Source organism: Naegleria lovaniensis, assembly GCF_003324165.1.
Source record: "Naegleria lovaniensis strain ATCC 30569 chromosome Unknown tig007, whole genome shotgun sequence".
NCBI lineage: Eukaryota > Heterolobosea > Eutetramitea > Acrasida > Naegleriidae > Naegleria > Naegleria lovaniensis.
Window position 1 is genome coordinate 99,850 of NW_025407829.1, and position 14,669 is coordinate 114,518.

The following is a 14,669-nucleotide window of genomic DNA, read 5'->3' on the forward strand; positions in this document are numbered from 1 at the left end:
TATAGGTTAATATTACTCAATTTTGCTTGTTGACATCTTTTTGAATACCAAAGTAAAATTATTGGCAGGCATTGAAATTCTCTCTAATAATTTCAATCCGTATAAATTGGCTTCTTTTTCAACATCTTGAACGTCTCTAATTCCCCATTCCTCACACCGTGATTTTAAATGTTCATCAAAATTCTTGTTTCCTTCACTTGTAAATTCATGATTGACATTAAATGGTCCATAAATAAATAAATAGCCACCCTCTTCATTGTTGTCTTGTAATAATTGACTTGCGTTCTGCATGAGCATGAGTGTTGTTTTCCATGGTGAAATATGTAATAAATTAATAGCAATAATAGAGTGAAATTTTGTTGAATTGTCCAAACCATTGGCACCTTCTTCCTTCAAATGATTGATAACTTCTTCCCATTCTTGACTTATATCGACAATGATGGGCGCTTGTACATTGTTCAAATCTTTACATCGTTCAACAATGGATTCAAAACTTTGTGAAGTTAATTCCGACGGTTGAAATTCATAACTCGGAAATGAACGAGCAAAATGACTCACATGTTGCCCATATCCGGAAGCAATTTCTAGAATCCTCCTTGAAGAACTATTCTGATGATGATGAATTTTTGATGATGAATTTTCTTGATCCGCGTTTTGGTTAAGAACTGACTCAGTACTTGTCGAATGGGTTCCTTGTTTCGTTCTGCAGCTTCGGAATAGTTGGAAGAAAAAGACATTTTTTTGTTGTAAGATTGGTAACTGTCACACCAAGTCTTTTACGAAATTAAGAGTGACACACAGTGGTTTAAACCCGAGCCAAAATACTCCAGCGGGTTTGTTGGCGAGTTGGCGAGCGTCTAACACAAAAGGGGAGTTGCGTTGAACCACACTATGACTTTGTGTGCACCAAAAGCCATAAACAACAAACAACCCTTGTTGCAGTGACAGTACCGACAGTGGTAATGTGGAAGACGTCAACGTTTCTTGATGCATCATTTGAGTGCTTTTGTATGTAAAAAACCATTTCAAAAGCAAACCTCAATCCTCACGGATTTACCAGCACCAGTGGTGCTAACAATAAAGTAATTAGATTTTGTTGTAAGCATTGATTTCTGGCAAACAAAAGGTCTTTATTATATATTAAAAGTATTCCTCTTTTGGTACATAAATAATTATGAAACATTTTATAGTTGCGTTCGTCGTAAACACCTTTTGATGAGCTCATCGTTGGTTGACTCTGTATTACGAGATTTATTTGGACAGGTGTTCCTCTCAAACATGATCCATTTCTGAAAGAGCAGCCAAAGTCGTACACGAAAACTTCATCACATGTTCGTTGAATGGAGAGTTGAGATGGTCCTTATGTAAAACGGGTGCTTGATTGCCAACTCCAAAACTATAAGGTTGTACTCCAAAAGTGAAACTAACTCCTGTAGGATAGTTCAACACAACCTTTTCTGGTTCATGCATTGGATTACATGCTAGCACATTGTGAGACCATTGGGGTTGGGTCACTAAATTTGTGATAAATTCTGGAGAGCAATGCATGAGTTTGATGCATTGATTGAATGGGCTAGTACGCACAACAGTCGTATTGGTTTTTGTGATTGGATTGAATCCTGATTTGAAATGTTTGATTTTCTTGATAAACGTGCCATACTTGTATTCGTTGGGAAAATCTGTCCATCTCACTCCTGATTTTTGTTCCACCATTTCTACAACTTCGGCTGCTGAAAGATTGTCCATTTTAGGTTGTTCGAAATATTTACTGCCCAATATAGTCTTGCTATTTCTAACACAATCATGTTGTCTCCACAAAATGTATTCTGCAGCGTGTGATACCGAAGGTACTTGATAGACACGACAATCAAAGTGGCCAGCAATATTACCATCAATGAGTTTTTGTCGAGTTTCCCTTCTGAGATTGAGATCGGATGGTGTGAGTATCTTTTTAGAATGAGATTTTAAATTCTTACTGTCGTATTCAATTCTTTTTTCAAAACTCTCATAATTATTGGATAACAGTTTGCGGAGGTAGTAATTAAACCCTTCCGTCATAAAACTTGTAGATATGCTTATCAATTTTTGTATACGACCATTATAGTGGCTTGGATGTGAGACACCTTTCTCTGTTTTTGAAGAGAATAACAACGTTATCTCATCGGAACAAATATAAATCAAAGTAGGAGCAAGATTCACTCCTTTCACACAAAAATCTCGGACCGCAAGCATCATAGCCCAGTGAATATTAGCATCAAAAGGTTTTTCGAAAATATCACCATTGGAAGTAAATGATTTAAAGTGAAATCCATCAAATCGCATAATTATTGGTTGCTCGTCAAGTATTTCAAAATTTACTTTTGGCTCATATTGAGCCTCCAAATACTTCATTCTATCGGTAACTTCTCGGAAATCAATATTGTCTGAGCCATCATCACTTGCCAAACTCGCTCGCTTGTGATCTTGTTGTGAGTCTTCAAATTTAAAGCTAAAATTTCGTCGAGCTACTCCGAAGGTGTTCTTGTAAAATATTCCATGAGAGCTTTTCAAATTGATGAAAGAGAAGCCTTTATATTTATGAAACGATGATGATGCTAATACATGATTGGTGAGAGCGTTTGTACAGCCTTGTTTTGTCAGAAATTTTGTTGAATGATGAAGGGATTGGAATTTGTGCATTTTTTTTATTGAAATTTTTTGATTGGATTGGAATTATTGATGCTTGTTGGCTTTATAACAAAGAGACTTTGATTCCAATTTATTGGCTAATCTCAAAGCTGACTCACTCTCCCTAAGAATGAACAAACACGCTTCCAATGGTGAAGTAGGGCCAAATCGAATAAGGTCAAAATGTAAGGACATTGAGAATGCTAATTGAATGAAAAAGCTCATCGATATCTATTGATATTTGGTTGATATTGAGAAAGATTTGCATATCCTTCAGAGGTAGCAAGCACATTTTGTTGATCTTTTCCAAGTTTGGCTGTCTTGCAAACAGGACATTTGTAATTCGAGTCAAATTTCTTCCAGGCATTGAGACATTCATCATGCACATTATGTCCACACACCAAACAACAGTCTGTCTTTTCTTTTCCACTTTTGAATTCTTCGTAGCAAATTGGACAAGAGGCTCCTATGAGTGTTTTTCTTTGACTACCAATCACAATTTCTTGTTCTGAAACAGTGCCCTGAGAAAGTTGTTTGTATCGATCAATAACTCTTTCATCAGCCTTGAGTGTATGTGAAAGAACTGGAGGTGCAGACAAGAAAACACTTTCCAATTCTGCAGACAGTAACGCCTTTTGGTAGATGATGTAGGATGTTGCAGATACTCTTAAAACCCGAAGATATACAAATAAGATATGCTTGCATAAATTGCCTCTTTTGAAATCAGGACAATTACAGGTTGGCTTTTCACAAATTGAAACTTCGTAAACATTTCCAGTTGAACCTAGCACGATAAATTTTTCTGACCTATTTCCATTTCTATCCTTTCTGTCAATAAGGAAGAGTCTGGATAAAATTGTAAATCATAAATTCAAACAATTTTAGATTAAGGACAAGTGTGTGTTAAAACATACCTTTGCTTCAAGGCCCTATTGATTCGATCAAGAATTTTAGAACTACATTGGGGAACAAATCGAGCACTTCGTTTTTCACCTGCACTCTCTAATGATAGCAACAGTGCTTCGTTCATGATTGGTTGTGAGGACGCTTGTGAAGATGATGCCGATGGAAAAGGAGATGATTGTGATAATGGCGTAAATGGAGACCCTAGAGGGGAACCTATGGGAGAACCAAATGGTGACGATGTCGTCGTAGCAGTAAGGGGTGATGAAACATTTCGTGGTGGAGTTGTTGCGCTTAATGTTGAGGATTCGATTTTGGCTTCCTTTTCTTTCTTTTTGGATTTTTTGCGTGGTGTCTTAGTTGAAGAAGTGGAAGAAGATGGTGTTGAATGGTCCACAAATGTGAATTCTGTTTTTGTCGGTGTTGACATTGTCGACGATGATGGAGTAGAAGCAGCGGTTCCATTGTGATTATTGGAATGTTCAGCATTGGACGAGGATGGTGTTGAGGCTGTACTAGAAGTATTGGGAGATTCTTTAGCTGCTTTCTTTTCCAATTTTCGTTGTTTTCTTGCAATTTCTGCATTATGCAACGACATGGGTCCCGTAGGCGATGTCAGCAAAAGAGATGCAAAAGGCACACTTGCTGTAGTGGGAGAAAACGAAACAGGTGATTGTTGTGATGATAAATTCTGTGGAGCTCGCTGTTGTGCTTGTTGCATGGCTGCCATAAACGAAACTGGATCAATACCATGTTGCTGAGCTGCCAGAGTCATTGCAATGGGAGGATTCGTTGCAAGACTTGAGAGAATGTCTTGTTGAGAGGATGGGCGTGGAGGTGTGCCCGAAGGTGGTGACATGTTATTTTGAGCTAATTGACCACTACCTTGTTGATTATAGGGAGAATGTTGATTCGTGTTGGGTTTCTTTGGAGGAGTACTGCTGTGTCCATCAATGGATGAAGAAGAAGCTCCTACAAACTCTACATCATCGTCCGCATCCAAAACTTCAATAGATTCTGGTTTCACCAAATCCGAATGAGATCGTTTGTACGAGGGAGAAGAAAGAGGAATCGTCTTGTTGCTCTTATTGTCAAATCCGGTTGATAACGACGAGCCAGAAGAAGAAATTGATGATGAGCTTGAGGATGGATTTCTTCTTCTTGTTGCATTCTTTTGGGGAGTTTGAAAACCACCATTGTTGTTGGTGGATGATGAAAGATTATTATTAAACAACGTTGTAGGAGGAGTATTATTACTGTGCAGATGGTTGTTCTTGTTGGGAGATGCTGAGCCTTGTGATGGTTGGAAACGAGTACTCGGAGATTCTGATGATGACGATGAATCAAATTTGTTGAGCCTCAACACCCGAACAAGAGATGCTAATTGTTGCGTGGAGAAATCTTCCAAACCTTTCGTGATATTGAATTCTCTTTTTAAAACTTCTAGAAAGGACCGATCTACAATGGAAAGTTCTTTGGCTTGGGTTGGAGGACCTTCTCCGCCACCACCATCATGAGTATTCGGTTGCATTATAAATTCCGTTACAAAATGTTCGTTAAATAATATTTTTTAAATTTTTTTAATAAAATCAAGTTTTGATTTCATTCTTCAATTTTTCTCTATCGGTAATACGCCCAACAGCTTCTTTCATAATATATTATAAAAATTGAATCAAAAGATATCTCTGTCGAGGGTCCACAAAAAAAAATGTATCGAGGTGATCGTAGAATTGGCGCCATCACCAATCCCTTCTCGAAAGTGAAACATTTTACATCAACGACTGCTCCTTCACCCGATCCCAATCGGATCACATGGGAAGATTTAATGACCGATGAATACTTTCATTCAGTGAAAGAGGAATACACTTCTAGTAAACATCAGCCTTTCCATGAACAACCATTAGGTTTCAATCCCAATGAACCCATTGTTTGGATTGATATTGAAACATCGGGACTCGATATCAATAAGGACAAAATTTTGGAAATTTCGTGTGTAATTACGGATAGCAATTTAAATTTAATATCGGAACATGAGAGTATGGTCATTAATTATCCTGAAGAATTTATTAACAAGAATTTCTCGGAATGGTGTAAAAAACAGCACATGTTGAGTGGACTCACAGATGATGTCCGTACCTCGACTTTGACCATCAAAGATGCTGAAATTAATCTTGTCAAATTTTTGAATCGTTTCACTAGGAAATTACAAACGAATTTGGCCGGAAACTCTATTCACTTTGATAAGCAATTTTTGCAAAAAGAGATGCCACTTGTTGACTCTATTTTTCCTCACAGACTTATTGATGTGAGCAGTTTTGGAGAGTTGTGCAAGCGTTGGAATCCTCAACTCTATGCGCAGAGACCAGCCAAAGTAAAATTGCATCGTTCCAGAGCAGATATCTATGAAAGCATTCGAGAAATGATGTTTTATAGAAAGTATATCTTTTCCAATTTATTAAGAAAATAGGGAAGTATGTGAATAGGTCAATAAAGTGAAGGCATTAAGTGGAACAAATATTCTAAATTGTAAGAGCGGACATTGGAATTGATTCTTTGACAAAATTTAAATTTCAATTTCTTTGGTGTTAGTGGACTATAGTTGATTTCTGTATTTAATGAATTTCGTTGCGTGTTTACATGATCTGATTGTGTGATGTTTTTCCAATACTAATTGGTTAAACAGTATATGTTGAAAGCTTATCGTCACTCTACTTTGTTAGTTCTTACTCTTTGTTGACTTTTTCTCTTGTCTTTTCGCAGGTATGGATGTCTGTATCTGGATGCAATAAATCGTTGATCTACTTCTAATCGTTTCTCAATTTCCTTGTCATAAATGGATAAAACTTGTTCTTCTCCAGCAACAAAGCTCATGATTGATGAAAATGTGGAAGTAACTTTGGTCGTACTTGCAGATGGTGATGTATATCCTCCACCAGATGGTATTGGTGATGAAGGAGAACCATTAGTATCTGTCACTTCCATTTCGAGGGTGTCCTGCGAGGTCAAAATGTCTTCATCTTGGATATGAGCGGTGGAATTGAGTGAAACGACTAACATGTCCATTTCTGCCTTTGACATTCGTGATCTTGCAAAGCGAACAATCAAGTAAAACAAAAACATGGTTGGCAAATAGATGAGCCATGTCGACCACAAGGTTGCAAGTGTTGGAATCATGAAAATCAATAAAATTGGATAAACAGATAGATAGTAGACCAATTGATCTGCTGTAATTCTCATAATGGTTCCATCACTGTCTGGAGCTTTCTCATAAAAATACATGATGAGATACTTGTCCATATAATAAGTGACAATCAAATAGAATAATCCAAAGAGAAACATTAAGGGAACAGCACTTCCGTAAATAAGAGTAAGCATCATGATTGATGTTTTCACACCAATATTTGCATCATAATCGAAAGGAAGTCGTTCCAATTCTTTTCTTCCATTTCCATTATCATTAAATCTGTATTTGATCATCATGACGATGAAAATAAATGTATATTCGAGAGTTTTGGCAATTGAGCACAAAGCCATAATCAATGTCGCAACTTCTGTTCCAATATAATTGAAAAAGTATGCATAATTGTTGAATGGGAAATATGCATTCATGGCAACACCCCAAACGGCCTTCACCCATCTCACAAAGAATGGGAATGCAGCAATAGAGAGACATATGAAAAAGATTGATTTCGTTAATACGGTCTTTCTTCGAGAAGTTCTCGATGGATGTCTCTCAAAGTCGGTCAATACTTCAATAATGGGTTTGACCAATTCGTTTGCCAAAGAAATAACTTCTGGCAATAAATCTGCCAATGCCATCAATATTAAGGCAGCTGTATCAACTCCAATGATGGAATCTGAAGGAACTGCATAATCTTTGATTTGAGAAATATTTTGACCCTTATACCAATAGTACCATGAAACAGTCGTTGAAATGGAATAAATAATAAGAAGCACAATGGTAATGATGGAGGATGAAGTAAGAGATCTGAACCATCGATTCGTGCTCGAGACATTCAAGTTTTCAAATAAAATGTCATCCGATTCAGGTGCACGTTCAATGCCACCGTAAGGCCATCCTGAGGGAATACAACACCACCAAGGAATTGAAAAACCACAACAGCAAGGAATGTCACGATGTTCGTTGAGACATTTTTGTGCTGCCTCCATGGATGAAAACGTTACAAAAGCATAACCTGTACCATGAACAGTGCGCGAAGGATTTGTTCTCAAGTCGTTGATATTTTTGTTGATTTCATCAAGAGCTTTCGTGTAATGATCGATTGCATCCACTTTGGATCCTAGAATTCCTAAAAAGCCACGAATTTTGATGGTTGGACGACGAGATGTCTTCTCGTATTGTTTTTCAGCACCTCTGAGAAGTACCTCAATTTCCTCTTTCTTCTCATCAAGTGCGCTTAACTCATTCAAATCGAGCGCAATATGAGCATCCACGACATTGTTTTCACCGTATCTACGCTTGAAATCTTCCAAAATTCTTCTTCGGTCCCTAATGTTCTTAGATACTCCATTCACCATAACCGTGTATAAGCTTCCAATGTTGTTTCTTGATTTTATCAATTGACGGCTCAATCGATGAAGCCCATAAATAAAAACAAGACCAATAATTGGGAATGAGATGGTAACCAAAAAAAATACATAAATCTTGTCATTTTGCTTGATGTTCATCTGAGCAATAGTGGTGCTAGAGAAATCACCAAATGAAACGTTGTTATCCGTGGTGGTGAGATAGGTTGGTAACAAGAATCCACACGCAATAACTCCACACACTAGTAAATAAATGATCAAATATTTGCTGAACCATAAGTAATAATAAACATCTGTTCCACATTGCTGAACGAGTTGTGTATCGGTGGCGAAAAATATTGATTTAAGAATGATGAGAGGATTATAGAAACGAGAGGCGTGTTGTAATCTGCTTTTAAGGTCGGTGAATTTCTCTTCATCGTCCACTTCTTCATCATTGGTGAATGAATTGGTCTCACGAGTGTTGATTGATTTTTTAAAAGGAGTTTCTCCAAAGAAGTTTCTTCTGTGTTTGTAAATGAGAAAATCTTCATACTCTTTCTTTTTCTTCTTGTACTCCTCCTTTTCTTTTCCAATTGCTGAAAATTCAGCATGAATATCATCATAATAGTGTTCTTCCGCTTCGTCTGCAAGTAGAAGACCTCTATTGTGTTTTGTGATTGCAAATTTGTTGACACAACACAATGATGGAATTGACAAAATAATGATAGAAAGAATCACAAGGGGTAATCCTACAAAAACGTGAGGTCCAGAAAATGAAAACTTGTAATCCGGATCTAAGGTAGTTCCATATGAGTCATTATTAAGCAATGTAGTTTGAAACATACCGATATATACGTCATAACTTGTCGTATTAAACGAGCACTGATAGGAATACGAAGTTGATTTTGACGTGTCATTCGTATTGGCAATTCGTCGAATCACAGAATAGCCAATTCTGTAGTATCGATTCGGCTCTTGCACAGCGGTGGAAATATCTGCAAATTTGATAAGACGATATTGATTGGATGATTGCTCAGTATTGCTGTCACCATCTTGATACTTGATCAATGGTTTGTGATCTGTGTGAAAATTGTATGAAAAGAATAATCCTGGCTTTTTGCTGATTTCTGGTCTTCCATCGCTTCTCGATTGCAAAGTCGACACATAGAATGCACCCACTGCAAAATTGCGCTTGGAGGAATCATATAAATCGTAGACATATTGGAATGGATCTTCCTTGCTTGATAACAGGCCTATAATAGGCTGTTGAGTCATGGGCACCACAAAATTACGCAACACTTTTTCAGAGGATCTCAATATTTCCACTGTTTTGTTCAATGTCGGTGATGTAGTTCAATAATTACACGTTAGGTTATCAAATGAGTACAAATACACCAATTAATGAATATCACAAAACAATGGACCATACCTCTAAACAAAGGCAATCTTGCACTTGAGTAATAATACCTCGTTGACAATGATCGGGAATGGTGTCTACATTTTGAAACCCAGCATCGGGAACATCGTGTGAGACAAACCAAGTCACGTTGAAGGGTTGTCTAGATCTACATTCATCCAAAGAAGATGCACAAAATTGTTCCAAAGCACACCACACTAAATTCCGAACGATTGTTGTAGAGATTTCAATATCGATCAATAATGGATCCGATGAGCATGAAACACAAACCTTTCTTATTTCCAACGCAGTTCAAACATGATGTATCTACAAAATTACTGAATTCAGTTTTATGAACATCTTGATGAATTTGTATCTTTGTCTTCATAACTTTTGCCATTATTGGTGATGACGACTCAACCACGATCAATAAAACCATCAACAACAATAACATGGCAGTTCCATCTTTAACACTATAAAATCTCTTTTTTGCATGATGATTCCGAGAATGAATGGATGTTGTTATTATTTTCATCGTTCGGAATTTCCAACAACACAACGGACAGCTGTAGTTTGATATTTTTTTTAATAATTAATTCAGTTGGTATTTATTATTTGGATAATTCTTAATAAAACGCATGATCAAAGCGATGTTGTTCTCCCTCATTTACCTTACGTAGATAAGGACTCTGTTTCAATATTTCAATGACTTGTTTTTTAAGGTTTTTCGATTTTGATCCAGGAAACGCAGGCAGAAACAATTTCGTAAGACGAGCAAGTTTTGGTGTGCAAGCAAGAGCTTTCGCATCTTCCAAATTCAATTCTGTTCCTCTAATATTGAGATGTCTCAAATTTTCAAGTTTGGAGAATTCTCCAAAGAAGTGTGGAATAAAACCACGCTTATGGGTGAAACAAAGATGGGAAAGGTTTGAGGCGTTTGAATGTGAGGCAAATTGTTCAACCTTTTCACAAGAGACAAAATCAATGCCTCTCATTTCGAGGCTTTCCAAACGCTTCAAATGGCTAAGCGATTCTACAACGCTGTCAATGGAAATAAGTGTTTGATCAGAAATGACTAACTTTTTGAGCATTGGAAAAGCTTTGGAAAGTTCCAATAAATCACTTGATGTTAAACCAATTCCCGTAACAGTTAATGCAGTGAGTTTCTTAATGTATGGGCTGTTGATCAGTGATGTGATATTCGTCATTTGTGAGTATATATTTTGAAGTATTAACGTTTCTAATTTCGCTAAATTTGGGCAGTTAGAGATCAGATCCAAACCTCCCTGGTATAGTAGATGTCTATGATAACACAACTCGAGTGTCTTCAATGAAGCAATGTTCTTACAAGTGATGAATCTTTCAACATCTGTATCAGAGTGTGGTGTAAATTTGATACTATTAAGCTTTGTCATTGTTCCATTCAACACTGTGAACACTAAGGAAGGAGTTGAAATATCTTGCGCATTGAAATAAAAAGTAAATTCTTCAAGATTGGATAAATTTTCACATGATACTAAATATTCAATACCTTCTACACCAATATTATTGAAATCTAACATGAGACAAGTGAGATTATTGAACACTGCGCTCATTCCTATATCTTTCACTGCCTTGAATGAAATTTTGTTTCCTGTCAAGTTAAGAGAGGTCAATTTTTTTAACATTGTGCTTTGAGAAATTTCGTAAACCACAGCGTCTCCAATATTACACCAATCAAACTGTAAGTCTTTCAAATTTGACATGTACACCGAATTGCAAATACTCTTGACACTCTCTACTCCAATACTTGTTGTACTCAAATTCAAACATGTTAAATTTGAAAACAATGGACTTGATGTCATCAGGTGAACGGTCTCATCCTGAACGCGTGAAAGAGCGAGATTGAGATGAGTTATCAATTTCAAATTCGGACAATTCATCATTCGTGTTACAATATCATGATCAACATAACGCTTGTTCAACACTAATTTTTGTAAACTTGGAAAACAATTTAAATATTGGTCCTTTTGTTCAATGCCATGATGGTTGATGCCGCACTCATCACTCTTGTGATTAAAATCAATGTCAATCATGTTCATGTCTTTGGATAATTGACATAATTCTTGTCCTCCACAAATTTGCAACCCTTGTACATGATGAAAATATCCCTTTTCACAACAATCAATAAATCTCTTCGTTCTATGAATATCATTATGTAAATAGACAAGTAATTCGTTTCCGAATGAATAATTGGATGATTTCGTAGCAATTTCATCGCATTGTTTACAAATCAATCGGAAGACTCTGTAAACCCAAGAATAATCATCCAAATGAATGAATATTTGGCCATGAAAAACTTCAATAGGAATATCACAGAAGGTTCTGGTGGTGACATTTTTTTTTTGGCTGTTTTCTTTGACATAATATTTTGATATTATTTAAAAATCGATTCGTTCTTTTAAAATGTAACAGGGTGTCATTTAACAACTCTTTGAATTCCATTTCATCGATCACAAGAGAGACGGTATTATCATCTTGACAGAATGATAATCCAATAGTAAAATAAATAAACGGTCGAACGGGGTAGCGTTTTAACAGCATGATGTCGTTTTGGCAATCATGGCCTTGACATTAAATTCTGGTATAACAATTTCTGAATAATGCAAAGGCAAGCAATCATAATCTTGTTATGAATGTCCGTTTTCATGGTTCTAATCTTGCATACCAAGCTCTTATCTTCTTTGTAAAGGCTTTTCTTAAACCTTATTTTCTCTCTTCTCGAGGACGGTATTCTATAACAACGTTCTTGGCAATTTCTGACCAGAGTTGTCCTGCTTAAGAGAAAGGGAAAAGGTAGGGTTTTCAACTTTCGGTTTTTGTGATTCGTTGAAATAAAGATTACAAAACCCATAGAAAAAAAATGCAACAAGAAGGAAATTTGTGCGAAACCACCACTCCACCCAATTTGCTGCACTCCGATCATACCTTGTACCTTGATGGTGAGAGTCTCACTTGTGAGGATTTATACAGAATCGGTTATGAGCCTCATTTGAAAATTGCTCTCACACAACAAGCCAAAGACCGAATCACGGAGGCTAGAAAAATCGTTGATAACATTATCCATACCAATCAAGTCAAATACGGAATCAATACAGGATTTGGTCATTTTGCTACTACAGTCATTGCAAAGGAAGATATTGAAGATTTGCAAAAGAATTTAATTCGTTCGCATGCTGCTGGTGTTGGAGATTATTTGCCTTTGGAGAGAGCGAAAATGTTGTTGGCTTTGCGTATCAATGTGTTGGCCAAGGGTTTCTCTGGAATCCGATTGGAGACAGTTGAGAGATTGGTGAAGGCTTTTAACGCTGGATGCATTTCAGCTGTTCCTTGCAAGGGAAGGTAAGTGGTTAATTTATTTGACAAAGAGTAGAACGATGATGGCAATCATTGTATGATGCATAACTTTTAAAATGTTCTTTTCCTTGTCAACATTGTCAACAACATGATGATTTTTATTGCAATTTATTATGGTTGACACATTCCTTCATCATCATGATATCATTTATTACTGCATACATTCTCAGCGTCGGAGCCAGTGGAGATTTGGCTCCTCTTGCTCATATGGCTCTCGGAATGATGGGAGAAGGAATGATGTACAATCCCTCAACCAAGACATACGAGGATGCAGCCAAAGTACTCAAAGAACATGGAGTACAACCCATCGAAGTTCATGCCAAGGAAGGATTGGCACTAATTAACGGTACACAATTCATTTGTGCTTTGGGAACTGATGCTTTAGTTCGTTCTATCAATTTAGTACGAATTGCTGATGTTGTTGGTGCAATGACTTTGGAGGCACTCAGAGGTTCGTTTAAGGCCTTTGATGCAAGAATTCACAAAGCAAGACGTCACACTGGACAACAAAAAGTTGCAGGAAGAATGAGACATATGCTTTTCACTGAAAAGGGTATGTAATAATTGTGGTATATACCAATGATTATCTCAACAATTGACAATATCATTATATTTCATTAATTGGTGACATGAAATAATTATTATTCAATATTTGCAAACACATCATTGAATGTTAACATTTCAATTTCATACACAATGGATAACAACATGATTACAGTGGAGAGTGAAAAGAAAGTTTTTGAAATTTCTGAAATTTCTGCCAGCCATTGGAATTGCTCTCGTGTCCAAGACGCTTATACTTTGAGATGCATTCCACAAGTGCACGGTGTTGTCAATGACACTGTTGAATTTTGTAGAGGTGTTATGGAAAATGAATTGAATGCAGCCACTGACAATCCAATGGTATTTATTGATCCAAATGGAAGTAACGTTCCAAACTCACGACACATTCATTTCGAAGACAATGAAGATTTCCATTCACATTTACATCACTACACAACAGCTGACGAAAATGATGAACAAATTGTGAGTGGTGGTAATTTCCATGGCGAGTATCCAGCCAAAATTATGGATTATTTGGGTATTGGTATTACTGAGCTTGCAAACATCAGTGAAAGAAGAATTGCTCGTCTGATTGATGGTAACTTGAGTGGTTTACCAGCATTTTTGGTTAAAGAAGGAGGTCTTAACAGCGGCTTCATGATTGCTCATTGTACAGCAAGTGCCTTGACAAGTGAAAACAAGGTTTTGGCTCATCCAAGTTCCAACGATACACTTTCGACATCGGCTGCCAAAGAAGATCACGTTTCTATGGGTCCATTTGCAAGTATGAAGTGTTTAGACATTGTCAAAAATGTCGAATACGTTTTGGCTATTGAATTGATGTGTGCATGTCAAGGAATTGATTTATTACGTCCACTCAAGACCACACCAATTCTTGAAAAAGTCTATGAATTGGTGAGATCAGAGGTTCCAACGTATGAAAAGGATAGATTTTTGTCACCTGATATTGAGAAAATTTGTCATTTAATTAGAACTGGTAAGGTTTGGCAAGTCATTAAGGATGACATTCCTACTGAGATGCATTAGTATTCACAAACGAGCAAGAGTTTTTACATTTTCGATTTTTACAATGAAATTACAATTTTGAATCATCAAAACATGTTTCTGAGAAATCTCATATCATGATCCATGATACTTGTTGAGAATGACATTGTAACTCATTCTCTCCTTTTCAAATAAATTTTTCACAACATGACACGAATGATACATAATT

At 36.6% G+C, this 14,669-nt stretch overlaps 6 protein-coding genes across 6 annotated transcripts; 2 read left to right on the forward strand and 4 right to left on the reverse strand.

The window, feature by feature from the left end:
- Positions 1-12: 12 nt before the first annotated feature.
- On the reverse strand, positions 13-737 carry C9374_013880 (uncharacterized protein; the record flags this gene model as incomplete). Its single annotated transcript, XM_044689805.1, has 2 exons — positions 13-609; positions 678-737. The coding sequence occupies 2 exons, from the start codon at positions 735-737 to the stop codon at positions 13-15; spliced, it is 657 nt and encodes a 218-aa protein (XP_044553312.1).
- A 535-nt stretch (positions 738-1,272) lies between these two features.
- C9374_013881 (uncharacterized protein) lies at positions 1,273-2,679 on the reverse strand (the record flags this gene model as incomplete). Its single annotated transcript, XM_044689806.1, has 1 exon — positions 1,273-2,679. One exon carries the CDS (start codon positions 2,677-2,679, stop codon positions 1,273-1,275), a length of 1,407 nt encoding a protein of 468 aa, XP_044553313.1.
- Positions 2,680-2,888: 209 nt separating this feature from the next.
- On the reverse strand, positions 2,889-5,101 carry C9374_013882 (uncharacterized protein; the record flags this gene model as incomplete). The annotated part of the gene is made up of 2 exons (XM_044689807.1): positions 2,889-3,513; positions 3,582-5,101. The coding sequence occupies 2 exons, from the start codon at positions 5,099-5,101 to the stop codon at positions 2,889-2,891; spliced, it is 2,145 nt and encodes a 714-aa protein (XP_044553314.1).
- A 177-nt stretch (positions 5,102-5,278) lies between these two features.
- C9374_013883 (uncharacterized protein) lies at positions 5,279-6,037 on the forward strand (the record flags this gene model as incomplete). Its single annotated transcript, XM_044689808.1, has 1 exon — positions 5,279-6,037. One exon carries the CDS (start codon positions 5,279-5,281, stop codon positions 6,035-6,037), a length of 759 nt encoding a protein of 252 aa, XP_044553315.1.
- A 236-nt stretch (positions 6,038-6,273) lies between these two features.
- C9374_013884 (uncharacterized protein) lies at positions 6,274-11,873 on the reverse strand (the record flags this gene model as incomplete). Its single annotated transcript, XM_044689809.1, has 7 exons — positions 6,274-8,894; positions 8,946-9,425; positions 9,530-9,552; positions 9,639-9,714; positions 9,788-9,980; positions 10,168-11,782; positions 11,836-11,873. The coding sequence occupies 7 exons, from the start codon at positions 11,871-11,873 to the stop codon at positions 6,274-6,276; spliced, it is 5,046 nt and encodes a 1,681-aa protein (XP_044553316.1).
- A 525-nt stretch (positions 11,874-12,398) lies between these two features.
- On the forward strand, positions 12,399-14,482 carry C9374_013885 (uncharacterized protein; the record flags this gene model as incomplete). Its single annotated transcript, XM_044689810.1, has 3 exons — positions 12,399-12,877; positions 13,063-13,445; positions 13,611-14,482. 3 exons carry the CDS (start codon positions 12,399-12,401, stop codon positions 14,480-14,482), a joined length of 1,734 nt encoding a protein of 577 aa, XP_044553317.1.
- Positions 14,483-14,669: the final 187 nt, after the last annotated feature.